Source organism: Pituophis catenifer, unplaced genomic scaffold (assembly GCF_029215685.1).
Source record: "Pituophis catenifer annectens isolate HBS135680 unplaced genomic scaffold, rPitCat1.0.hap2 SCAF_2, whole genome shotgun sequence".
In the NCBI taxonomy this organism is placed as follows: Eukaryota; Metazoa; Chordata; class Lepidosauria; order Squamata; family Colubridae; genus Pituophis; species Pituophis catenifer.
In genome coordinates this window covers 268,881,939-268,909,851 of record NW_027256882.1, presented here as the reverse complement: position 1 = coordinate 268,909,851, position 27,913 = coordinate 268,881,939, and the positions used below count along the sequence as shown (strand labels likewise).

The 27,913-nt window shown below is 35.8% G+C and overlaps 1 protein-coding gene across 1 annotated transcript; it reads right to left on the bottom strand.

Annotated features, from left to right (window-relative positions):
* Window positions 1–1,535: 1,535 nt before the first annotated feature.
* On the bottom strand, window positions 1,536–20,337 carry MIER3 (MIER family member 3). The gene is made up of 14 exons (XM_070935874.1): window positions 20,323–20,337; window positions 19,341–19,418; window positions 17,749–17,812; window positions 15,696–15,841; window positions 14,993–15,127; window positions 13,322–13,442; window positions 11,461–11,546; window positions 11,028–11,100; window positions 8,717–8,868; window positions 7,816–7,897; window positions 7,014–7,105; window positions 4,684–4,811; window positions 4,406–4,548; window positions 1,536–4,315 (listed from the first exon to the last, which is right to left on the bottom strand). Exons 4-14 carry the CDS (start codon window positions 15,792–15,794, stop codon window positions 3,861–3,863), a joined length of 1,566 nt encoding a protein of 521 aa, XP_070791975.1. The 5' UTR covers window positions 15,795–15,841; window positions 17,749–17,812; window positions 19,341–19,418; window positions 20,323–20,337; the 3' UTR covers window positions 1,536–3,860.
* Between the last annotated feature and the right edge of the window lie 7,576 nt (window positions 20,338–27,913).

The following is a 27,913-nucleotide window of genomic DNA, read 5'->3' as shown; positions in this document are numbered from 1 at the left end:
ACAAGTGGTACAACAAGTTTACAGTGGGTGTTACTCCTACTGTTCCGAAATTTCATTATAGCAAGTTAAACTTTGGGTAGGTAGTGTTGCAACACATTAGTAGTTACGAATGCTTTAATCCAGGGGTCTCCAACCTTGGCAACTTTAAGACTTGTGGACTTCAATTCCCAGAATTCCTCAGCCAGCGCTGGCTGAGGAATTCTGGGAGTTGAAGTCCACAAGTCTTAAAGTTGCCAAGGTTGGAGACCCCTGCTTTAATCTATAAGATGCTGCACTTACCAAAACAAACAAACAAACAAAACAAAACCAACCCCCAAAACCAAAGTTAGCAGACTGCTATCATTCTCAAGGACTATCATGTTTGTAACACTCTAAGAGATATAACATGGATCTACCGGTATGCTTAACTGTCATGGCGCAGGAAGGTCTTCTGTAAAATGTGATATAAGCATAATAAAGCCATCTTGATCAATAAGGAATGTTCCTTTCTATACAGAGATCCGTTGGAATACTCTTTTCGGTTTCTTCTCGACAACAGGTCATATTGATCCTTTTTGCAAGCGGCACCTTCTTTTCCCCATATTCTTTTCCATAGTAATAATATAGGTTTTGTCATTCAGTTTCCATTTGTCAGTTGCAATTGGAGTATTTGATAATTCTTTTAAAAAATCCAAACATACTAAAGGGACAAATAATGTTGCAGCAGGAGGAAAACTTTCATAGGAGAAAAAGGATTTCCAGACATTTATTTCTGGAACTGTACGCCAGGTATTAAAGTACAACAAATACAAAATAATGTTAAAAAAAATAAGTGTTTATGTACAAATATTAAAACCAATGCGACAATAGCAACTTCCTCTTAAGCATCAGATACTAAAACTGGTTGCGATTGTCACTAATTTATGCACAGGGTGAAGCAATTTGAACCTAGTAAATATGGACATGACTGATTTCTTAGAGGTGGACTGCAGTCCTTAACTGGCCTGAAGCAATAATTAGAATACTTCACCGCCATGGGAAATTGTAATCATGATTATTTGCACATTTACTTTCCCATTTATAGACACTGTGCTTGTAATACTGGCCAGTCTTCTAGTGGTTAGGCTATCCACTAATTTACATTCAGAGAGTTTGTTTCAATTAAATAGTATCACTAATGCACTACTGGATGTGAACTTAACATGGGTCTGATTGGTTTCCAAAGAAAAACTGCACAAAATCTAACAGTACAGAGTTCAATACTTCGGAGAATATAACACAGTCTGTAGGTAAGATTGGCCTGTCTTTATAAAGAAGAAAAAGGAACACTTAAAAAGCTATCAATGAGAGGATGAAATGGCTAACAAAAGTTGAAGTATTGCTCTATTGCAGCACCAATTGCACATCCAAGTGAATCAAATGTTCTTTTGGAGTTCCTGTAAGCGATACTTCTACAAACTGCAAGAGCCCACCATGGATTTTTGGTTTATACAAATGGATTGAGCGCAGGGGAGAACAGAGAATATACTCAGCAATGAACAAAGAAGTCATCACGGTTTGTTAGAAGAATTGTGCTTTACCTATAATGAATCAATGCAATGTCATTTTTACATAGCTGCAATTTAGCCAGCTTCATTCTGATTCAAACGCAATTCTTTTAATAAACAGTAACAATTTCTTCAGTAAAGTGTTTAAAATAGAGAGAAACAGTTTTAAGTCCAGCTTTTAAAAGAAAAATTCAATAAATAGCTATTTTACATGAATAAAGTCATAGTGGTACAAATTTATGAATGTCACATCAAGCATGCACAAAATGTTACTATACACAGAAGTAGTCAGAAAATATTGAAATAGATATCTAAAAAGATATGCAGAATGTACATATTTACATAATCTTGCAAATTATTGCCTCATTTTAACAAGGAATTAAAAGTAAACATTACCAGCTAGCTAGCCAATAGGCTAAATTAGATCAGCAATTAAAAATCTATTAAAACTAGCCAGAATTCATTGTTCTCTCATACCATTTTTAGAATTTTGGTCAAAAGTCTTTATTAAATAACTAAAGTGTCCATTTAACTTGCTGACAATCAAAACTTTAGACGAGAAACTAGACTGTCTCGGTCTTCATTAAGACCCCAGCAATGCATAGATAAACTGAACATAGTACTGCATCAGTTGATGAGAATGGGTGTGTTCATTTAAGTGCAACTGGTATAAGCATTCATACATTTTGTGTGATGATTTTTATACACACCAGCCACTGGAAAAACCCATAAACATGAATGTATAACAAAAGGAAAAAATATGGCCAGTATTTTACAAAATTAAATAAGATGTGTTGAATAAGAGAAAAACCCCACAAGATACAGCATTCAGCACAAATTACAGCAACAGGAAGCTGACAATTTGACTGAAAGTATCAGAATGTGACCAAGGGCCAAGGCTACCCATTATTGTGTACTGTATTAGACTGACAGGTTTCAGATGTATACTTTACAACAGATCACCATTAACATACATATGTGGTTTAATTAATATAATTACATTCTTAGAATGCTTAAAATGTGCTATTTGAGAAATTCAAAAACTTTTGATAGTGACTCCCAGCACTCTGCTGTTGCTCAAATTCAAGAAGCTAATACAGTCTGTAGAAATATAAAGTACACTCCTTTTGAATTATTAAGGTGTCATTTTTTGATATACAACTATGAAGCAATTTACTATCAACACTGAAAAAAAAAATACCTTAAAATCAGTTGTAACAAAATTAAATATATATAAGTGTCAGTGTAACATTGGCAAGTTTTATAATAGATAACCAAAGCTTTAGTAAACTTTCACAAATCCTTCAACACAGAACAATCTTGTCAAAGATTTCTCTCTGGAATATTAATATACTTAAATCTGAATAATCCAGGAAGAAAACTACACTAATGGCTGAAAATGATTCAAAGATCCATTGCATCATCACCATCTATTAGTCTAGAAATTTTCATGCTATTTTGAACTGCCATGTTCTGAAGTAAAAATAAACCCCAATATGTAATTCATTAGTGGAGTGAGAAAATTGTATCATTCTTAGTGGCTTTAAGCAGTGTTAAGATAATACTTGATGTTTTCAGATTCTATTTCTCAGAAGTATAGATATCCCCCACCCCAGCTCGAACAACACACATTCTTTTCAGCCAATACGTTAAAGTACACAAAACCTTTGGACATTATAACCAGTTTTGTGTAAGGTAGCCGTGGCCTGTAATGTTATAAGAGCATCTAAGCTTGTCCTCAGACTTTGCTCTTACTGTCTTTTGTGCTAGTATCCACCAAGATGAATCTGTTGTTTTATAAACTGAAGTGCTCTGGTTTAATATCAGATGACAGAAGCTTCCATTTAAAAATATCCTTGTGTAGTTGTGCAGTTTAAATTAAAGAAATGTTTCCCTGCTTTTGATTTTTTTTTAAATGCTACATTAAGCAAGGATCAGAACTGGTACCTGTAAACAAATGTTATTCCACTGCATCCATTAGGGCAGAAGCAACCTAGAACAAAAACCCACTCTATTAAGTTCAGAACTTCTGTGCTGGTTTTGAGACAGCAGTCTCTCTACGGGTTTAAAAAGAAAGGAAGCAGAGCTTAAAGCTGCACCACATAGTTCTCTTAGTCCCGAACTCTGCTAGATATTATATGAAGTTTCCACATTTATGGATTGGAAAAAAAGTGAAATTATTCTTGATAAATCAAGATATAGTTCTGTACATAAAGACATCACTGATGTCATATAGTTCAAACTTCCAGTGAAAGACTAAGCAAACCTGATTAATTCATCAAGTTTACCACAAACTACCAACAGTGTTCACTGTCTTTAATTTGCTGCTTGAATTCATTCTGAATGGAGGGCAGTGTGCTGGTGTAACGCATGGGCGCTGATAAAGCCATTTGTCTCATTTGCCGATAGACTACTGAAGTCAGCTACCGAGACTGCCATTTTGGCACTGGTAATATGATGTGTATGATTCTCAAAATCAACAGCCAAGTTGTTCACCGAAACTTCATTCATGAAGGATTCTGGGACCGCAATTCCCATTTTCAATCTCTTGGCAGGCCTTTCAGATTCGTCGCCGCACATGTTCATGGTATTTAATTCAGAATGATAAAATCCAGTCTCAAATAAATTAAAACAATCACTTTCACCATTACTAGGCAAGTTAAGCAAATCTTCTGTTACGACAGGCACATGATTAACTGCTGTTCGGGGCAAACTGTCCAGAGGTGGGAAGGCGTCTTCTGAGTTCACATCTGTAGAATGGCAGACTGAAGCTACGCTGTTGGTCAGTGCTAGAAGACAGAAAAAGATGTTATACAAGATGTAACTATTTCCCCGACCTATAGTCATACTAAGCTCTTCTAATTTACCTTTTAATTTACCTGTCAAATCATTGGCAGTGATTGAATTCAGGAGGCTTAGTTGTTGATCAGGAATGGGCTCTAGTCTATTATTTGACATTATGGCTGAAGAAACTGCACCACCTAAAGCTTCTGCTTCATCTACCAACCGATCCATATAGTCCCTGAAAGAAAATGATCATAGAGAAGTTGTTCAACAAAATCCATCTGGAAAGCGTAATAATGAACTACTATTAAATTGTGGGAAATTCTAAATGAGATATTAAGCACAAATGTTTTTCCAAAATCTTTCAACTTACGTGACTCCAGGATGGTGGTTGTACCTCTTTTTTCCAAATCTTGTTTGTTGAGCAAAGTAATCATATCGTTCAGATTTCTTCCACATGTAATAAAATGCTACACATTCAGCAACTGTCCTGGTTCTCACCTAAAGACAGAAAAAAAAATTAGCCTTAATACTTGTGGTAAATTCTTATGGGGAAGGACTCCAAATCATAAAATATTTGGCAAATTGTTAATACTTGGAAAACTATGAATTACTAGTTTGATTCCAATATGATAGATCTGCAAATATCATGTCAGCTGTTAGCATAGAAGCAGAGAATGAATTTACTACAGACAGTCCTCAACCTATGACCATTTGTTCAGCAGCTGTTCAAAATTGAACAAGTGTTGAAACAAAAGGACTTATAAAAAGTGCAGCACACTCCTGATTTCACATGTAGTACACATGGGCCTTCCCCAATGCACCCCCATGCTCCTTACCTTAAACTCTACCAATTTAAGACCCACAAGGTCACTTAACAACTGCAACTGGGAGAGCCGAGGGAGCAGTCATGATGCATCACTTAATGACTGCTTGCTCAAGAACTGAGATTCTGGTCTCAATTGTGATAATAAATTGAGGACTACCTGTAACTTAAAATGGCGGTTTTCTGTCCAAGTATTTTAAGTTAATTACAGCATGTTCTAATACAGTCTTTATCTTCTTCCTTAACGGGATATTTTAATGGCTAACAGTAGAAACTACTCTCTTCTAAATATGAATTAAATCTTACTCAGGTATTCATAAATTTAATCTACTCATAACACATTAAGTGGCAAAATCAGAACAATTATAATCTTATTTAATTGAATAAAGCTGTAATTGTCCCTGCATGTAGGGTTCAAGAACTTCCTACAGAGTGGTTTGGTGATATGTACATAAAATACACAGTTTTACAGTGCACAAATTACAAATAAAATCTATGTTTAAAAAAGCTTGACAGATAATTGGAATTTTGCCCAAAGCACTTAATTCTTATAAAAGCAATGCTAAGTAATGGGAAAAAACTAAATTTTAAAATAATTATTTTATCTCTTAAAAACATTTTCTTAATAAAACCTCATAGTTTTAAATATGATTCACTGGATATCTTTATAGATTTGGTTAAATCTCAGAGTTCCAGAATTTGGATCAGAAAGTTTTATTCAATATTTGGATCACAAGCAGTTATTAACAATGTACTGCTTTCTTTTCTTCTTTATATGATGTTATATACTGGCTATTTCTGGACGCTCAAAAGGTCAGGATATAATGTCATATAAAGAAGAAAAGAATGAAGTTATCCAATGAACCATATTTAAAACTATGAAGTTTTATTTAGAAAAATGTTTTTAAGAGAGAGAGAGAGAGAGAGAGAGAGAGAGAGAGAGAGAGAGAGAGAGAGAGAGAATTATTTTTATATAGATAAAGTGGCAGAGAACATCCAACTCCAAGGAACTCCACATTAGTTCTCCAGGGACTCAAGCTCTGTCCCACCATGACCTGCAACTGGAACTGCTCATTCAGGTAGGAATGAAATGACCACAGAATAGTACTTTTAATACCCAACCCTTGGAGACAGTCCAGAGGAATACAATAGTCAAGGGTTGAATGTTACCAGAATCTAACTGGATCAAAAAATCATGGAAATCCCCAAAGACCTCTGCAGACTTTTTGGATCCATTAGGATCTTATATAGACAAATCTAATGGATCTACTGCTCTTGCAAAGTCCAGAATGTTCATGATCCACAGTTGACATGGAAGTGATCTAACCATAGCAAAGGACAATTTCATCAATATAATGTATGTTTTTGGAGTTGGTCTATTTATATCATTAATTTTCAAGGTCCTTTTATAATGGGTAAATTTGAAATGATACATTATTTGTAATATACTTTCATTTTGTTAATTAGTTCTGCATAATACAATTATTTTCAAAATGCCTCAAGTGATAATTTAATGTTTCTATGAAACAGTGAAACATGCTTATGAGTATAGCAGCTAGTTAAAAATAGTTTAGAAAGAGGCACGTCATTTACTAGATGGGTAATTCACATGCAAATGACCAATTAATTATATACTTGTAAATTATAATCTCTATAAAATTTGTAAATCCCTTGTTTACTCATTTGTATCCTAGTCTTTTATCTCCTTCTTCTGTCCTTTTTCTTTCCCTATTTATATATTTCTCTAATATGTCTACAGTAATACGTTGTAATTAAAAAAAAAACCCAAGTAACTGTTTGACAAAAATATGCTGTTTATGTTGTTTTACATATTCTGACAACTTTATCATTTATAAATTATTTCTATACCCGCTCACCTTATTTTTTTGTATAAGATGAAAATCTTTTCCATATATCAGAAGTGCATGTTCAAAGTTTCTACATTCTTCTTCTGTCCAAGCTGTCATATCTTAAGAGGGAGAGTAAGAGTAAGAGACTAATAAGCATTTGATATTTTGACAAATCAGCAAACATTTGGTCTCAACATTTGAAAAAAAGAAAACCTTTTCAACAAACTCGCCTGGCTCCTACAGCAAACTAAACCATAGCATGGTTTACTTGATTTTTGTTTACTTTGTGCTTGGAAGGTACTATGTTTTGTAAATTGTAGTTTATATTTTAGGATGAAGTGTGAATAGCTATTACTATTAGCCAATAATAGTAAGCCATAAGTGGAAATGATATTCCATCAATCGCACCAGGAGTTCAATAGGCAGGGAAGAAGACTTATGGCTAATGATGAGGTCATGGATACATAACTGTATATTTCATACAATTTCATTGTTTCAAGCATTCTTTCTTGTTGACTAGTATTTCTTGACTAGTATTGCAACAATGATAAAGAATGGTGAATTTTGTCTATAAAAGTGTAACTGATTCTAGTTACAGATCAGAACTTTAATCTTATGCAACAGAATCTTCCAAAAGACTGGATGCCTTCTTTAATTATCTAAATATGTGGAATACTCCAGCTGTTACTCTTGCATCACTTTGCTGCAATTTGTTATGGTACTACAAAAACATGAGGAACTGTATTGAATAACGCAGTCATCACAATCCATGTCTGCACTTTATGATTTAACATTATTTAATGTAAAAACCTCTTGATAGAGAACTTACCCTGTGATGTCTTTCCATTTGAACAGTATTTCTCAATAGCTTCCTTTAGATTGTGGTTACACTTGAAGAGTTCATAGAGTGCCTAGTAGAAATTGCAATATTTCTTGTTTAACCAGTCAAAAGGAACATACACAAACCAGATGTAATCTCATGTCAGTCAAATGTTTCTATTACAAGGTTATTTAGCCACTTCAAATAAAGCATTGTACAGTGTAAACAGACACTAGGCTGGATCAAAACCTCTTCCGACCACTAAATGCTGCTGATCCAGCAGAAAGATCCAACTGGTAAAACACTATGGAAGTAGCTTAGCGAACACTACTTTCTGCACTGTTTTGGAGGGTTCTTCAATTCTCCAGAACAGACTGCCAGAGATCACTAAGAGAAGGTAAAATGGCAAAAGTTATCTTCCTCCTGCAATCAATGAGATGAACCTCCCATGTAAATGGAGTGACCAGGGGAGGGAGGGCGGCAAAGGACAAAATATTATTTAGAACACTGAGAGATGCCCCATAGAGAAAAGATAAATCAATGAACAGGGCAGAATCTCCTTGGATCTCCATTGTTTCAAAACAACAGCAATAGCAAAGCACTTAAGACTTATATACCGCTTCATAGTGCTTTATAGCACTCTCTAAACAGTTTACAGAGTCAGCATAATCCCCCGGCAATCTGGGACCTCGTCTGGGTAACAAAAATGAACTAAATCAAAGTAACTTTAACCTTTTATATACATTGTTTATGGACAAATGTTTTAAAGCCAAAGAATAAGACGTGATATAGGTATGAAATATATTAGCTTAAAAAAATAGAAAAAAGCAAACGTATTTGTTTTTGCATACATAAGCATAAAAAAAAGAGTTCAATTGGCAAATTGTACAGAGATAAGATTAAAACATACCTGTTCATTGTCCCGGGTATGCACTCCATCAGGAATTCTGCCAATTATTTTTTCATTTCCAGTTCTTACAGAAGTTTCAAAAAGGTACTCTTTAACTTTATTTTCTGAAATAATATCAGGTTGCCAAAGTAGCTGGTCCTCATTTTCATAAGCTATTAAGAAATATTGAAATATTGATGAGACCAAGTGCCCAGTAATCTAGCAATCCCCAGCAATTCTTTGCATATATTTCTGGAGAGTAACATATGCAAAGAAATATACAATTTATAAGAATCTGCTTTAAAACTAACATTTTATGACCTACATTCTGGTATGATAAAGATCCAGTTGTGACTTTTCTCTCGAGATATTTGTTGCCATATCTCTTCAATGTTCTTGAGGATACACATACTCATTTTCCACAATGTTTCCAAGGAGCTATATTGTTATACAGATAGTCCTCGACTTACAACCATAATTGAGCCTAAAATTTCTGTTGTTAAGTGAGACATTTGTTAAGTGAATTTTGCCCCAATTTATGACCTTTCTTGCCATAGTTGTTAAATGAATCACTGCAGTTGATAAATTAGTAACCCGGTTGTTAACTGAATCTGGCTTCCCTATTGACTTTGCTTGTCAGAAGTTTGCAGAAGGTGTTCACATGACCTTGGGACACTGCAATGGTCATAAATATGAACTAGTGACCAAGCACCTGAATTTTGACCACATGATCATGGGGATGCTCTAAAGGTCATAACTTTGAAAAACTCACATTTTTCAGTGCTGTTGTAACTTTGAATGGTCACTAAAGGAAACATAAGTTAACTGTAAGTCAAAGACTACCTGTACTCCTGCTATTTAGTATATATGTTACCACAAACTATTAAGATTTGTTTTTCAAAAGTATCAACTGTAGCATTTTTAAAACTTAACATGTTTAATAACATTTAAAAAATAGCATTTAAAAAAATAACTATAGTTTTTTTCTATGCAAATGTTTAAGCATCTCATTTTGTTGTAACCTGCACCTTTTTTTTCTCTTGCAGACTTTCTACTGTCAACTTAATATTAGACTATTATAATAAATAATTACCAAATACTTGACAGTAGAAAGTCTGCCACAGGATTATCTAAAATAAGAGAGCAATGTAAACATGAAAAATTGATTATATAGGAAGAAAAATCCTATGTAATTATTTTCTATGTAATTCAGCCCCTTGTTCCCTCCCGTCCTGCAGCAGCAACTTCCTGCTGTCTTCCCCACTGACTCTGATTGTTGAAAGCCAGCAGAAAGTTGAAAGGAGATGCTTGCTTAAAGTACGACAATTTTCATTTGACGAAGCAGTGGGGACTGCAGAAATTGTCACTGCTAAGAGATGCAACCATGTGACATCATCTTTATGACTGCATCACTTAGCAACAGAAATTCCAATCCCAAATGCCATTGTAACTTGAGGACTGCCTGTAGTCCAATGTATGTGAAAGACAACTGTTGAGATGTTAATATTTAATCTATGAAGAGTCCAGAAAGCCTCAGATTTTAGCCCTCTTCAAATACTACATAGTTAACTAAATAAATGGAATTATAATTGCTGCCTTTTTAATTGATAAGAATGTTCAGTCTTATATTGTAAAGAAGAGGTTTATTCTCGTTTATAGTATGTTTGCATATTTATCTAATATTTTAAATTGTGTACTCCCATATGTTCCCATTGATCAAGTAGAGGTCTAGGAGAGCATGAAATGGGACCGGTGACTGGTTAAGGATGTTAAAGTAATAATCATGTCTGAATAAGTTAAAATTTCAATTAGCAGACCCCAGATGCAACTGCATTTCTACCCAGATAACCCCTGAAAGGATGTACAAGTCTGTTGCATCTGTAATAATCCAGACACAGCAGTTAGATTTATCCTAATTTACCACATTTATGGTGATTTAAAGCTTTTATGAAATGAGATTACACATGATATAAACTAATATCTCATTTGCAACATCTGTATAACCACACCATTATATAGATGATAAACACAATCATATCATTTCACATTTAATAGATATTTGGAAGTAACAGATACCCCTCTCCTCAATAGGCCTGTTAAAATGTGGTCTTCACTGTAATTCTTAGCAATTTTTGAATATGTATAGTACTCTGTAGCATACTTCATTTAAACACTCAAAAACAATTCATAAATTAAGTTCAAGATAACTCAACCAAATATTCCAAGTCTCTGATCTTGAACTCAAATTTGTTGTTTTAATTTTTACTTTAATTAATAAGATATTTTAAACAATTATTTTCAAATCTAACCATTTAATAAAAATATTAATTACCTTTTTCATCATTGCAACTTTTGCCTAAGAAAGGTGGTATTTCAGCCTGGTATTGTGAACCAATCATTATTTCCTGAAAAAATTAGAATGTGGTATTTTAACCATACATATTTCATTATGATGATATATATTTGTGAACCAAAAAGATCAGGATTCAAATACTGTTTTTTCTCAAGATCCATACCCACAAATATTTCCAGGCTCATACTGGGATCACAACAAAATTCTTCTTTAGCAACAATACACTCAGGCAGATCTCCTACTCTTTAGGTTACATTGAAATGGGGAAGTAAAACACTTTCAAAGGCAAATACAATTTTGGAGCTTTCAGGCCAGCAATAAATGTAATTCTAGGATATTTTATATATCTTGATATCAGTCTTTACATACTTTAAGTATATAGAACACATACAAAAATTATACATTACTATACCTTTCGTAAATCTTCAGATGAATTACCGGTATCTACTTCCACATCTTCACCATCGGATTCTTTATCACCATCACAGGTAGTGTTTGCTTTTTACAATAGAAAAGGAGTGTTAACAGACAATTATTTTAATATTTTTAATGTAATATTGAAATAAAACATCTCGCTCAAATCACGTCCAACTTCTGTACATGTTCCCATGTTCAATGCTAAGTGATTTATTTAATAACTGCATTTTTGTATCATCCCAATCAGATGACTGTGGATGATGAAACATAGAAAAGGCCCTGTTTGAGCTCAAAACATCTGTTTACATTTCTCTACACACTTCCAAAATTGCTTGAAAAGCATCAAAACACTTTTAAGGTAGAGAGAAGCCTTTTGGAAATGGGAACATTTTGCAAACCCCTAATTCCTAGATCACAGAATTCTAAATTTGATTATAAGCAAAATTGCAAGCTCTGCCCTCCACAAACTTATATATGCTTTATCTTCAGCAAATCAATACCTAAAAATTCCAGAGAAAAATAACTAATTTTTCTAATAACTAATAACAAATATTAATTGCACTTACATTTTTATCAATCAAGTTATATGGTCTGCTAACTTGTAGAAATGTAACTTCAGGCAGTCCACAACAGTAAAAACAAAATCACAGCATTCCAATCACAAATTACTTGGGGCATACCAACATGCACTCCACCTATCAGAATGAATTCATGTAATATCCTAGCCTAACATTCTGGCTAAACAATACTTTTTATAGCAATCTTACATTTCTAAATTATATTTATTTTACAGTTTCATCACATTTTCTAATGTGTTTCTTTGCAGGTACAAATGCTTATTGCTGTCCAAGTCTGGATGTGCAAAACCACATGAGATGAATGGGGTTACAGAGACAATGTGATCTGGGATTGTAGAACCCAAGTAAGTGATTAATGTACCCAGAGAGAAGCTGTGATGCTGCCTGCTTTTAAGGAATATATTAGCCATATTAGATGAATTCTGTCTGTGTCCAATATTTCTTAGGAATAATGTTGAGAACATGGTCTGAACCGTTAGAGAAGATCCTAAAAAAAGCTCTTTTAAACAGGATTGAAGCTCAGTCAGAGATTAGAAATAGCATTGATTGCTTTGTTGGTTGGCTTTGTTTGAGATTGGTAGGGGAAATGCAGACCTACTGGCTGCATTCAATAGTGCCAAGCATGGTATCTGAGATTTGAAGGCACAATTCTAGAGTAATTCCATTTCTGAGTGGGCAATTCTTGTCAGTAGTCTTGAGACAAAGCAACTGAGCCTATAGTTACTGAGTGTGGAATATCAGACCTCAATTGTCACCCCATATTAATATCAGTATGAAATCATCAGAATAGATCCTCCTTTGCTTTAACATAAGGTGTCATTAATATGCTGTTAATACTCAAATTATACACTGTCAATCCAGGCCATGTAAAAGATGCTCTGGATGTTTTGAATCAGAATATGGAGACTGTAAGGGACTGGATTTGGAGGAAAAAGCTCAGATGAAACCAGATAAAAGTTCAGTTGATATTCATTTGTAAACAGCATGGTTTTCTTGTCACAGAACTAATGGTTACCATAGATAGGATCATAATTCTCTAAAGAAAGAGTTCTTTCCTGTTGCACAGCTTCACTCTGGACCATGTTAGAACCCTGTCAATGAAATTCTTAACTTTATTTTTACAACCATTTTGTTAGTACAACAAAATGGATTAGAAAGAAAATAAAATTTTGAAAGTGCACCAAGTCCAGCAGAATTTGTTCTTCAAACCAAGACAAATGACTAATGGTCTCACAATTTTAATATAGCTGGTTCTGGATATTGATAATATTTCCTTACATCTTAAAGGCCGAGGAAAAAAATCTGTTGTTTCATGTGAAGTAACCGATGGTGTCAAATCATCAGCAGAAGACTGTGTTTCTTCATCATCTCCTGATAAAAGGTCTTTGGCTATTTCCTCCTATAAATCAAAAGAATCAATCATTAGTATCATTCATGTCTTGAAGAATTAACTAATAAAGCTGAGTTCTGATCAACAACAATCCAGAGCGGGGGGGGGGGGGGAAGCAATTCAGTGTGATTTCTCACCTTGAGGTGTTATATTGAAATTAACAAAGGTGGAACAGAAGTGCCTAATATGCCTCATCCCTCATTCAAAACCCTCCAACAAACTCTGCATGAAAAAAAGTGAAAAAATATGTGTAATGCTGTTTGATTACAGTAGTGTGCTAATGTATACTAGTGCACTAAATGGATGGGGAGAGATGAATTGGATTCAGTGATTAATGTGTCTCTTCTCCAATCACATAAATGCTACACTCAGATTACATTGATTTTCTCAATCTGTGAAGAAAAAACCTGAAAGAAAATCTTAGTTCAACTACTTGCCTATTTATTTCCTGTCTATTTTTAGAAACTGCAAGAATTGTTAAGGTTGTCTGGCTGGTTTAAGGACTATACTTTTTTATGTAAAATAAAAGTATCAGTGAATTCATCTTTTTCCCCCATACCTTACATAACAATTAACTCTGAACCGATCATAGCCAATTTTTGTCATCACTCTTTTCCTTTGGGCAAAATCTACTTTTGAGTAAAATGTCATATAACTATCTCACTCTAGAATACTTTTCACTGCAAATCTTATTACCTTTTGCTTCAAAACAAAATAAACATGGGCATTTTTATAAAGTTAGAAAGTAAAGTTTAATTTGAAATTCTTTGCTCTAATCCATAATTTTTTTATTCTTTATCTTTATAGCTATCTAACTTTTCTGTGAATTTCATCCTGTTCTAGTGATGTTTTAAGAAAGCTACTTTTAAGAAATAATTCAAAACTCTGCTTTAATTTATATGGAATTCCTGCTTCCATCATATAGAATACTTTAATTTCCCTGCAAATTTTATTCCTTTTTCTCTCTCTCTCTGTATATGTGTGTGTGTAGGTAGATAGGTAAGTATGTAGGGTAGCTGGGTGGATAGATGGATAAATAGACAGACAGGCAACACAGAGTTTGAATGCATTTATATACATATGTACATTTTTGTTAGCTAATGGACAGTTGGAACACCAGTTTCCCAAACAATATTTAAAAACCTGCTTTTAAAAATTTTTCTTGCTTTACAAAAAGAAAAAAAAACCTTATACAAAATAGCACTTGATGTACTTGCCATATTGTATCCTACTGTAAGTTTACATCAAAGCTGTAATATCTTACTGTGCACTGATAATACATTTTTAAAACTTTACAGTACTACAGATATCCACTCTTCATTCTGAATTCTGCTATTCTACTTACAGCTAGGCTTCTTCACATATCTGTCCTACCGCTTTCGCAGAAATGGCTTTCAAGTTAAATATGCCTAGAAATACAACCTGCTGAAATTTAAGGAATAATCAATTCAGATTCATGGTCAGGTAATAAAAGAATTTAATCTCTCAGTGGAATGAAATCATGATAATAATAGAGCCTAGGAATCTCCTGCATTTTAGGGCAACATAAACTTACTTACTTTATCCAAAGTCATGTCTGGAAGCTCATCTGCAAGTTCGCTTGGGGAACTATCTGCGCTGGAACTTGCTATAACTGGAATGGTAGGTTCATAGCCATAGAATGCTAGTAAATCTTCTAATGGCATGCTTCCTTCCTGAGGTTTTTTTTTTTTAAATAAAATAAAGAGAAAATAGATTGCCATTTGTAGAAGACCATATGATTTTGCACACATGTTGAGGAACAAAGCAGCTTAAATAATTAAATAGAAATTATGCTATTGGTAAAAATATATATTAATGCTTCATTGTTTATTGAAACTGATAATCCCCTTAACAATTTGAACTATTAGTTTGCAATCTAGCATGCATCATTAAAATTGAAATATAAAGTATTCTCTTAACAAACGAGACCTGTAGACAGTGCCAGAAAGCAATCAATGTTTTATTACATGCACATTATATAATAATTACATTTATCTTTGGAGCTAATACTTCATTCCAAAAAGAAGTTGTACTAACATTATTTCCCTCATTTATATTGCTAATGTAAATAGGTTTTCCAGTTATTTTTTAAATAGTTGTTCCCAGAAATTATTTATTGGACTGATTTATATCACTATAGTGGTTTAAATAGTTGCCACAAAAGTTATAGAATGCAGAATTCTCAAACAATGTTTAAGAACAAGCCTCTAGATGCATTCTCTCTGGGAAAAACAGTCTTACCTTTTCTAAGTCTTCAATCTCAGAACTGAAATTTTTGCCTTCATCCATCATTTCTTCCTCTTCCAGAGTTCTTTCATCATCATAATCATGTACCAGCATTTCAGCTGTAGGGTCAAAGTCATGATCCTCAGAAGACAAAGAGCCAACTAAAAAAAGATAATTTGAATCTCTTTAGCAAAAGGTACAAATATCTTAAATGTTATATTATCAAAATTCAAGAATTAAATGCCCGAAACAAGCATGTATCAACCATGGCATGAATTTTAAGCACAGCTGTACATTCTGCAGAGTAAATCAAAGGCAATATTAGATTAATGCTTCTTATTTTAACACAATTCTATAGGAGTAGGAAGGGACTTTTCTGGAGCAAAAACATTCAACGGGCATAATAGAATGATTTCATTACAGCTTTTGTCAAAAGCACTAAAATCAGAATAATCATATTTGCACTTATGCTGTCCTAGTATTAGCTACACTAGTCCTAAACCCACTGTAGCTATAGTGTAGTTATAATTTTCATAGCTACTCAATTTTGATTTCATGGATTACTGAATGTGCTGAAACCGATATAAGCACAATAGTTTGTATGTGGAAGCTCAAAGAATCTATTATCAGGAAAATAGCGCTATTTTAGAATGCTAAAAAATAGCCAACTTATCTGAAGAGATGGTTCAAATTCTAAAGCTAATAAATATTGGAGGAAGAGCTAAAGCTACCTAAAAATGTTAGAACTGGTTTCCACAGCTTATATATGTGTTTATAGAACCATCTCAGTACAAAACATTATTTTTTAGACCCTGAAATGCTAGGAATTATAGTAGTTGTTGCCCCAATGGCTTCAGGATATCACTTTGGGAAGATGGTTATAGACTGCTTTGCAGATTTAGAAAAACATATTTTGCAGATTTTACAAATCTTTGCAGATTTAGAAAAACATATTTTGACAATGAATGGCAATTTTTAAATCATGCATATTGGCAGGTAGAAACACATAGCTGATTATGGGTTATTTTGACAAAGATAAGCATAGTTTATACTTGGATGGGAGACCACCAAGAAAGCTCAAGGCTGTAAGCTAGAGAGGAAGGTTGAAAAATATCAGGGAAGAAGGCAGTAGCAACCGAATTCCATCCTGTTGCCAAGAACAACATGTGGCATGGATGGGCTCTTATAGCCCTCATGAGTTAAGCTGGACTCGGGTGAATCTTTATGATTTTTGTTTTTAATAAGCTGGAAGTTAACAGAATGCCTTCAAATTATACATTTTCCATTAAAGAAAAGTATTTGCACTTGGACATAAAATGTATGTTATTTACCGGAAACTGTCAAAATTAACCACCTAAACAAGCTATAATTTTCAGTAATGTACATAAAATATAAAACAGCTTCTTTTATTTTTTAGAATTTTCTTTCTTTGAAAATGATTATGTATGGCACTTAACAGAGTTTATTCAAATTAATAAAAGTGTGTTCAATCATGATAGAAATGATTATGACAAATAAATTACATTTAATAATCAAATTTTAAGAGTTTAAGTATTATAAAGTGCCTTTATTCTTGATAGAAAACATAAAATTAATGCAATTAATAATGCTTAAGTTTAGCTGATTTTGCTCATTTTTAAAAAATGATTCTTAGAATGAACATTGATCTTAAATAAAATTTATACTGTACTACTGTATGATGAAAAATCTTAAGTAACAATAAATTTGGTTCATGATTATAAAGTTAATATAAACCTATGCCTGTCTTTATCAGAGAAAGTCATAATGATTTAATGAAGCTTATTCCCTAAAAAAGTGATATTACAGCTCCACAGATGAATTTTAAAGGCAGGGGAGTAAACTTGGGTATCAGGTGCCACTTCCTCAGTCTGCTAGATGGACGATAACAAGGCCACCCACAACCAGATGTAGCTGATGGGCCTGATCTACAGGGCCATTTTGGGAAATAAAACAGCTTTGGATTCAGAGAATCCAAGACTGATTTTAGACAAATGGCCAACATTTGGAACACAGCAACAGATCTATCACATTATTTTTGCAGGCATACCAAGGGCTGTGCTTACTGTCGTGAGCCATCTTGGGGACCTTATCAGTCCAATCAGGTGGATTTACTTCTGAAAAACATGGTGATCAAGTTAAAAAAGCTGGAATTTTCAACTCATTTCTCATAAAAAAAAGTCCTACTGAGCTGTAGTGAACTTACTTCCAAGTAAACATACTTAGTATCATGCTCAGTAAGTGGAGGGAATCTTACCCATCCAAAATTGCGCCAGACATCAAATTTCTAGTGTAGCACTGCACTATAATTATGTTAGAGAGATGTTTTACCAATTTTTCTGAAAAATGTATTTGAAGTACTTTTGAAATGGTTTTATATTTACATATTACATGTATTATTAAATATGTATATTTAAGGAAGAATACCTTTATAGCATAGTTCTAATCTTCTACTCAGAATTTATCCTGCATTCAAAGGGGCTAATTCCAAAATTATACCCAGAAACATTAAGTCAAATTAGTTAATATTTTAAAATATAATGTACTAACACGTTGATCAAAGACATGTTATAAACTCTTCATACATTTATATATTGTATGTAAAATATCTGATATATTTTTAATTTTGATTTTATTACAAGTTAAATACATTGCACTATATTTTCACTGACACAAATAACTTTGCTTCTATTTCCACTCATAAAATTACATTTCTATTTAGTTCATTAACATCCTATAAAGAAAGAAATTAACATTATTGCTTAAAACTAAAGAAGCATTAAGATCAAGGATGAATGCTTCACAATGCAATGGAACTTTTCTTAAGGCAATATGTATAGGAATACACACAATCTATTTTAGCCAGGGATGGCTGGGTCCCATTATCATCAATGAAACTAACTTCCAAATAAGTTTACACTTGCTTTTATTTCCGTTTGAAGGAACAGCATCTATTAGCTGAGCATCCCACTATCCCTGCAACTTTGTTCCCTAAACATACTTCAGAGAGTTGACTGAACTTCTGGAAGAGGATTGGGGAAATATATAGGGTTGAAGGACACAAAAAGATGGCAAATTTCCTCTAAGTGAACAGAAAGCTGCTAATCAGATCTCATTCCCTACTTTTATTGTATTATTTTTCTTTGTACAAATAAAATAGTGTGCTGTTATAGGGTCTAAAGCCCACATTAACAATCTTATAGTAAGTCCAATTTACTTCTGAAAATATGGTAATAAAGACTGTGATTTTCACTCATGTTGCAAAATACAAACTAATGAAAATGGTTTACTTCCAAATAAGCATGCTTCATATCATGCTTAATAAAGAAGCAGGAGGTCTGTAGATTGCTGAAGTAACAGACAATTTTATTCAGCAATATTTTAAATTGAAGCTTTTTGCATATTCAATGTTTGGAAAATCAAACAGAACAATTTGAAACTGATCACAAGAATTTCTATAGGGCAGAATGCCTCTGGCAAAGAGCTTCATACTTTCAATAAGAACCAAACAGGTGATTTTAGGATAAAGTAACTGAGCATGAACTACAGACAATGAAGGCGGAAGTAATCGTTTTAACATAATCAAGAAAACACATAAAACATCTTTGATAGATGTGCCTGTACTCTGGCCCTTAGCCGTACCCAAAAGCTTCCCACTGCTGGAATCACAGAAGAAGGAACTGAACAGGACAAACCTGGGCTCGAACTCCCAAAGGAAGCCTGGAACAAGCAATGAGAGAGAGGGAGGGGGGGGGGGAAAGCAGATTACAAATAGGCTGGCCAGAAAGACTTGGAAAAAGTGGTCTTATAAAAGGAAAATGTTAAGGCAACCCCTAATTATTCAATTATCTCTCTCTCTCTTCTCTTTCTCTCTCTCTCTCTCTCTCTCACACACACACATACACTTCCCCATCTTTTTTTTCCATTTCTCCCTCTAACTTCTTTCTTTCCCCTCCTTCGCCTCAGCATCCCTCCATCGCTTCCCACCCCACCCCACCCGCACCCCCACCGCTCCCTCTTCTCGCCTCCCTTTTCCTCCGCATTCAGCACCCCAAGTTGCCTCTCTCCCTCCAGCCTTCCTTTTTTTCCAACTCCTCCGCCTCGTCCCCGACGCGAGACCCGGGCCTTGACACCAGTCCCATCCCGGCCGGGCCCGCCCGAGAGGTGACAGGGGCAGCTTAAGAAGGAGCGACCAAAAGATCCGGGCTGCCCGTCGGAGAATCTCACCGCTCCGACGCCTCCCTCCTCATCTCACCCCAGCCAAACCGTCTCCATCCCGGATTCCGAGCCCCGCGGAACCGGAGAAAAGGAGACCTCTCCGCTCCTTTCCCGGCACAGCCCCGGGACTGTGGGTGGAGACCGGTAGAGCGCCTCAGCAGACAGCTAGAGGCAGACGGACCGACGGACGGACGGAGGCAGCCGCGGCCTAGTCGCGCAGGCTGCGCTTCTCCGCTTCAAGTAGCCTGAAGAGCCCCCGGCCGCCCCCCGAGGCCTCTTTGCTAGGGCTCCGACCACCGGGAGGGAGTTATGGGGGTGCCGGAGCGGCCTGAAGGGGCCGCCCCGCCGCGAAATTCGACCAGGAACCGGCCGGACCCCAGCGCCCCTACCCGCTTTCCCCGCTCACCTCCGCCATATTGGGAGCGCTCGGGCTGAGCAGCAGCGATGCGCCAAATGCCCGGATGGGGCCGCTAAGCCAATGGCAGCCCGGCCGGGACTGGGGCTACAGCCGGGGTGGGGAAGGAGCGGGGAAGAAAGTGGCCTCCCTGCCTTGCCGGGCGGCGGGCTGAGGGGGAGAAAAAGGCGCCGGTGCTCCGTCCATCCTCCCGGAGACTTTGCCTACGCTGCAGCCCCGAAGGAACGCCGGGAGGAAGAGAAGGGAAGGGGCAGGTAGACAGGAACTCCCCGCTCGCAGCCCGGCCACGGGGACGAAGCCCTCGCCTCATTCGCGAAGTTTGATGGGACCTCTCCTACGCGCCGGGATAAAAGAACCGCGGCAGCCGGAGAGGCAGCGGGAAGGAAAGGTCCCCAAGGGACTTAGTCCACCTGGTCGGGCCGGCACGGTAGTTCGAGCACCGCGCTGAAACGCCTGACCGCGATTTGCTTAGATAGTAGCACCGAGTAGCTGCAGTGACAGGAGTTGGAAGGGGCCGTTTAGGCCGTCGCCTCTAGCCTCCGGGCCACTGTGCGGTTCCCCATTAAAGGTCTCCGACAGACGCCTGAGCGCCGCCTCTAGTTGAGGCGAGGATCTCCGGGAAACTGGTTCTAACTCCCAATGTTTTCCAACCATCTCCCGAGCCTACCGGTAATGCGTTCATCATCCATCCTAGTGTTTATGCTAAACAAATCGCGCAGTGGCTGAGGATGATGCCAGACACTCAGCCATTAATTCCTGGCTACAGATTTTGAGAAAAAGAGAGGGTTTGGCCACAGGTATCCGTGGGCTCACTGATCTAACAAGTTTTTAAAAGTTAATTTCCAGCTTTTTCTTTTTTAATACGATTGCTTCATTGATGGACTTTTACCAGACCAAGTAGGCGCCATCATTTTCCACTTAGAACCCTCTTGTATTTTCTCCACTCATATTTTCTTTCCACAAAAAAAAACCCATTAAGAAAGAATAAAATGCACACAATATATTCTAACAGATTGGGCTAAGAGCCTTCTTCAGCAGGCACCAATGAAGTGAGGAATATTACAAATTAATTGTTGTTTTATATGTACAGTATATGCCTTCAGACAACTTTGAACAAATAAGAGATGAGATAGGAATTGCTGGTAAAAACTGTTTAAATACATAATAAAAGTGTTACCTAGAAATATCTTAAATTCTGCTCTTTTGAGCAATATTTGTTGCCAAATGATGTAGCTATGTTGTATCAGGATGCATAAGTTATTTTCAAATAAATATGCATAAGACAGCTGGCTGATTTCCATATTCAATATACTCCATTTTCTCATATGAAATATATGCATACTTATATATTAATTACACTATTCCATTTCAAGATAAGCAACATTATAGAGTGTGGGAAAGAGTATGAAAAGGAATGAAAATGTAGCTAATATGGTAGTAGTTTACACAAACACCATTCATCGTATTTCTCCATACTTTTCAATACTTGCAAGTTATCATTGCTATACCTCATCCATATATTGCTTCATATATTGCTTTTTGGTTTTCACACTTCAAACCACCTGTTTTCTTTTTGTGTGTGTCTTTGAATCAGTATTGACTCCTGGCACACATCCTGAGACTAATCCTTTCGGTTTACTTGGCAAGATTTCAGAAGTGATTTGCCATTGCCTTCTTCTAGGACTAAGAGAGAGTGCCTGGCTCACAGTCATCCAACAAGGTTTGTGGCCTAGACCACGGTCCCAAGGTTTCTATTCTGAAGCCTTAATGTCCACATCATACTGGCTCTCAACCCCCCTCCTCCTCTTTTGAGGATCTCATCAAATCCATCAAAGGATCACTTTCTCGCTATTCTTAACTCAGTTATTATTCCTCCGTGTATTTGTTCTACATTTCACTCCTTATTCATTCTTTCTGTACGACCATACCACTTCAGTGTACTTCTTTCATACTGGTCATTCATGTCATTCTGTACCGATCCACATTCAACTCAAGAGTACTTAGTTATTTTTGACCCTTCTCTTTTTGTTTGCCTATTTAGATTTAAGTATCCTATTTCCACTGAAAAAGCCTGGTGGCGCAGTGGACTAAACTACTGTTAAAGTAGTATTTAGCTGCCAGCTGCCTGCAATTACTGCGAGTTCAATTCTCACCAGGCTCAAGGTTGACTCAGCCTTCCATCCTTCCGAGGTAGGTAAAATGAGGACCCGGTTTGTGGGGGCAATAAGCTGACTTTGTATAAAAAATAGAACACCGCTTAGGAGGGGCCAAAAAGCCCTACTAAGCAGGTATATACAAAAGTATGAAGGCTATTGCTTAGAAGCATTGTAAGCCACCCTGAATCTCCAGAGAAGGGCGGCATATAAATCAAACTAATAAATAAAGAAATAAATAAATGGATTGTTGATTCTCTTAACATATCCATCTCATTTCCATTTAACAATCAATAGAAGCCCACTCATATATGAAGATATTTTTGCTTCTTTCAACAAAGGTTCCTTACTTCCAACAGGCTGAATATTAACCACTATCATTCTTCCAGAATTTACATATTCAACATTTCTTTTTCCATTTCCCATTTTTTTCTCAATATTTCCCCAAAATACACAAATTCATCTACTTGCTGTGGTTGTTTTACCATTTATATATAACTTGTAATAATGCTATTTTCCCTGTCAGACACAGCTACCTATATTTTTGACAGTCACTTTCAGATCCTATTCCTTGCTGTATCATACACTTCCTTTAATATTCATTGCAGGTCTTTCAGGTTCTCAGTCAACAATTCAGCATTATCTGTACACAAAAGCATATGTGTATTCCTGATCCCAGCCAATACATTTCTAACATCACCATAAATATTCTTTATACATTTATCCATTCGTGTGTTAAGCAACCAAAGGGACATCACATATCCTTGTAGTTCTGCTCACTGAGTATTCTGTTTATTCCCCTACATTTTTATTTCCACCAGAATATGGTATTTCTTTTTCATTCCACAAAAATTGAGGAAGAAAAGACAGAATAGTTGCATAATGTATTTTCACAGGAGCTCCTTCAACCCCCAGTCTAGAAGCACCAATGGAAGAAATGGTGGGAAACTACAGATTTTTGGATCTCTATAATAAACTTATTTAATTTATTAAACAGATTACAATGCAATTGTGTATGTAAACATTTTGAACATTTTTTCTATTATTTTATTTATTAATTTTTTATGTTGCCCATTTCCCCTGTAATGTGATAAAAGCATTAGCTAATTAGACGGCAAGGTAGTATTGATCCCAGACACAATGACTTTCCCTATGCAGTACTCAAAATCATCCCATAATTGGGAAGCCTCTTTAAAATTCTTATTAATGTTTGAGTGCTTCACTTGAAATCCTGGTTTGGTTGGAATACAGAATGATGCAATACAGCCATTCAGCTCAGAGTTCACCTGAATCCAATGCACTCTTCAAATCCCCAAAATAACTATGAAACATGAAAATCTTGACTTAATTGTTTATCCAGATATGTAATTGGATCAAAATAATGTGGATCATGGGTATATGGATAGTTGCATACACAATTTTAGGTACCCTTTTCAAGTATGTGTGCTTTAATGAATCTGTAAGTGAATGGAAGTAGACACATCTCCTACATGTATCTTTTTTCTTTTTTCATAGGCTTTTATGTGCATATTCTCTCTAGCCAGGTTTTACCTATGTAAACTTAGTTGTTCTTCAGCCCTAGGTTCTGTGAAATCTCATTCACAAGTTCTTGGGCCCTTTTTCTGCTGACAAACTGCAACTCTGTGTTGCTTCCTGGGAGACCCAGATAGCTATTTCTGCCTCTTAAGGCGTCCTCAGTGGGCCACACCCACTTCCCAATTATCCTCCCTGTAAAGGCATAATGTATCTTTTTTCTTTTTTCATAGGCTTTTATGTGCATATTCTCTCTAGCCAGGTTTTACCTATGTAAACTTAGTTGTTCTTCAGCCCTAGGTTGAGGGCAGAAATAGCTATCTGGGTCTCCCAGGAAGCAACACAGAGTTGCAGTTTGTCAGCAGAAAAAGGGCCCAAGAACTTGTGAATGAGATTTCACAGAACCTAGGGCTGAAGAACAACTAAGTTTACATAGGTAAAACCTGGCTAGAGAGAATATGCACATAAAAGCCTATGAAAAAAGAAAAAAGATACATTATGCCTTTACAGGGAGGATAATTGGGAAGTGGGTGTGGCCCACTGAGGACGCCTTAAGAGGCAGAAATAGCTATCTGGGTCTCCCAGGAAGCAACACAGAGTTGCAGTTTGTCAGCAGAAAAAGGGCCCAAGAACTTGTGAATGAGATTTCACAGAAGCTAGGGCTGAAGAACAACTAAGTTTACATAGGTAAAACCTGGCTAGAGAGAATATGCACATCTCCTACATGGTATAAAGTTATTTATATGTGGCATATTTCCATAAATGTGAATACTTGTTTACTCTGTATGAGCAGTTGTTTACAGATTCAGAGTTAGAAAACAAATATGGCAGGTATGGTACATATCTTCAGATACTCTTTCATTTTTTAACTCTTCCCTTGACAGAAATAACATCTTCCAAGTTTTCCTGCTCCTGGTGATTAAATCTTTCTATTCCTATATTTAGATTTTCTTCCTCTCTTGTTCTTCTGGCTCAGAGATATTAAGCCTTTTGCCCTTACTATATTTTTATTTATTTATTTATTAATCAATCAATCACATGCATACAGCTGCCCATCTCATGAGAGGACTTTTTGTAATATTCTAGACTAGAAACGGTGGAAGCTATACTGTACCAAAACCATTATTTTTCTTTCCTGTAATTCATGGTTGATTTGTAGAGATTTTGAGTATTGCCTAAGTATCTGCATCTTTTCAGCTCGTTTGTTCACTGAATATAGACATTAGCTTGTAGGACATGTCATTTAACTGAATCCATTCTTCCTACCACTTGTATAATATCTTCTGTGCTGACATATAACCCCAAAGAATAACAGAACCACTCTGGTGCTTGATGGTTGGCAAGATTTTCTTTCAAATGTTTCACTTTTTTTCCCCTCCAAATGTTTCATCTTTTTTTCTCCAAATGTATGTGATTGTGGCCTATCTCTTTTAACTCACCAGTCCAAGCACTTTGTTCCAAACATTTCAGTTTTCTACTGCATACTCTAGACAATGAGTTTTGTGATACAATGGAAAGGGAGGAAGAAAGGTTTCCTTCTGAGAAACATTCATTGCAAATCACTGTTGAAGAAACATTGCTGTGCTATAGACTTGCAGAAAACTACTCCAGGGTCAGCTAAGCTTTTCAGTGGGTAGCTCGCAGTGATTTGTGAGTTCTGTTTTACCAAACTGACTAGTTTTTAGGCAGTTCTAGCCGATTTTTTTTCTTGGGTCTTTCAAATTTTGTCTTGACTTTGGCAGTTCCGTTTAACTTCCATTTCTCACTATGTTCTTCACAATAGAAATTGCTAGCTGAAATTGTTTCTGCATTTTATAGAGTTTTCCTGTTATAAGAGTGAGCAATCTCCAAGTGCTCTTAGAGAACCCCATGCTGTTGAACATAGCACCACAATCATATCCTAAAAGGCTAAAAAGATTATTTAGCCAATTTATCTGCCAATATCAGAAATGAGTATCACTAGCCCAAGGGAGCAGAGGAGACAGCCAGATTTGGCCTCTTTGGCAAGGAGATGCTTGGATGCTGTCTAGAGAAGGTGTAGCTACTTAAGAATAAGAAAATCATAGTGAGATAATTACTTTCAAGCAAGAAAAGGGAAAGAAGGGTGAGTTGGTACATTGCAATTGTCCATTAGGTGAATAGATGGATGGCAGACCAACCCTGCTAACAGGACACCTCAAAACATTTTCATCTATCTTGGTAAGATGTATTTTGCTTCTGAGTAAATAATAGTCATTATCTTTAAATGTGTATGCACATATCAGCATAAACACATATAGTATACGGAGTCAATTTATTTATACATAAATATACTGCAATCATAAACTTATTTAAATCTGGGAAGAATTCATTTTCTTCATAGGGAGGAAGGCAGAAATGATCCCCCTGGGATTCATAAGGTACAGCTGTAAAGAAAAGCTTCTAGTCCTTGTCAAGTTTGTTCTCTTGTCTATTATACATTCTAAATTTCAAGCCTCCGGGTACAGCAGTTGTCTAACTCCTTTGCATTCCACTTTAATGGAGCGTAAACACCTTCATTTGATGTAAATGGAAATCATTTTGAAATTTAAGATGGGAGTTAACTTCCTATTCCTTCAGCAATGAGCTCCTGGTTCATGTAATAAACATTTGTAGAAATGTCAATTATTCAGAATACTGGCCAATACAAAAAGAGGAAAGAAAGGAATATTGAGTTTGTGCCTTCCAGTTCAATCCTTTTCATCAAAGCTTATCTCTTCCTTTCATGTCCAGTAAGGGAAAAACACTTAGCTGCCTTGATTGAGCAGAAATATTTAGGCAGATCGAGGTTTATTAGTATTTGGACTGGAATTCCAATTTCTACCCTAAACCAAGAAGTCAAAAGAAATCCCAGAATAATGAACTGCTTCCATACTTTAAGAAAACAATATAAATACATTAATCAAGTTACCAGTATCTGGTAACTCAAAGGAGACTGTAGTGTTTAAACCCTCTTCTGAATTCAGGAACTAATGCAATTTAACATTGCTAAAATTAGTATTTTTTTTTTACTTTTAAGAGCTTTCATTAGTAACGATCTCAATTTCCAAACATCTGTAGCTTCTCTGATGGATACTATGAATATTATTACTTCAAACTCTCCATTAGAACCAAGAACTCACAAATAGTCATTATTAACCTCTCCATCCATATTGGGTTTAAATTACCATGGGATTGATGGAAAGGCCCTTTTAAACGCATAACAACATCCTTTTAATTAGAATACATACAAATCATAACATAAGCATAACAAAACTGGTACTTGTTCACAATAAGCTACTGTTGACATAGGATGCAGAATATCAACAAGGATTGGGAGCTTGAGGTTACTTGTTTGACCTAGGTTAAACATTTCAAAATAATGTGAGTGACATGATTGCTGAGCTGCCTACACCTTGGCACATCAAGTTATTTGCCAGCTAATTGAAGTACTATATTACAACATTAGTGTAGGTTGACATATAAAACTAATTCTTTGACAGTCCAGTCCATAAAATATTTTTGAATTAGAAAGACTCAGAAACCAGCAGAAAGTAGTGCTTTACATAAAGCACAAAAGCAGAGGATGTATTCCAGATTACAGGAAATAAAGATGCAACATCCAGGGAACAGGGAGTCTTACACTTTCACTTAAGAGTGCTGAAAGTTTTAATTCCTGGTATTTCTAAGCTCACAAGAATGGTTGAACTACAAATAAATCCTCAGCAATTTTAAGATGCATGGACTTCATCTCCCAGAATTCCATTGCATGCTGGCTGGGAGGATTCTCTGAGTTTAAAATCCACACATCTTCCTCGCAGAAGTTGGGAAACATCGGACTATAGTAGCTCTCTAAGTGCTGGATTGTTAAATCCCATGTTACTTTCCACAGGATGACT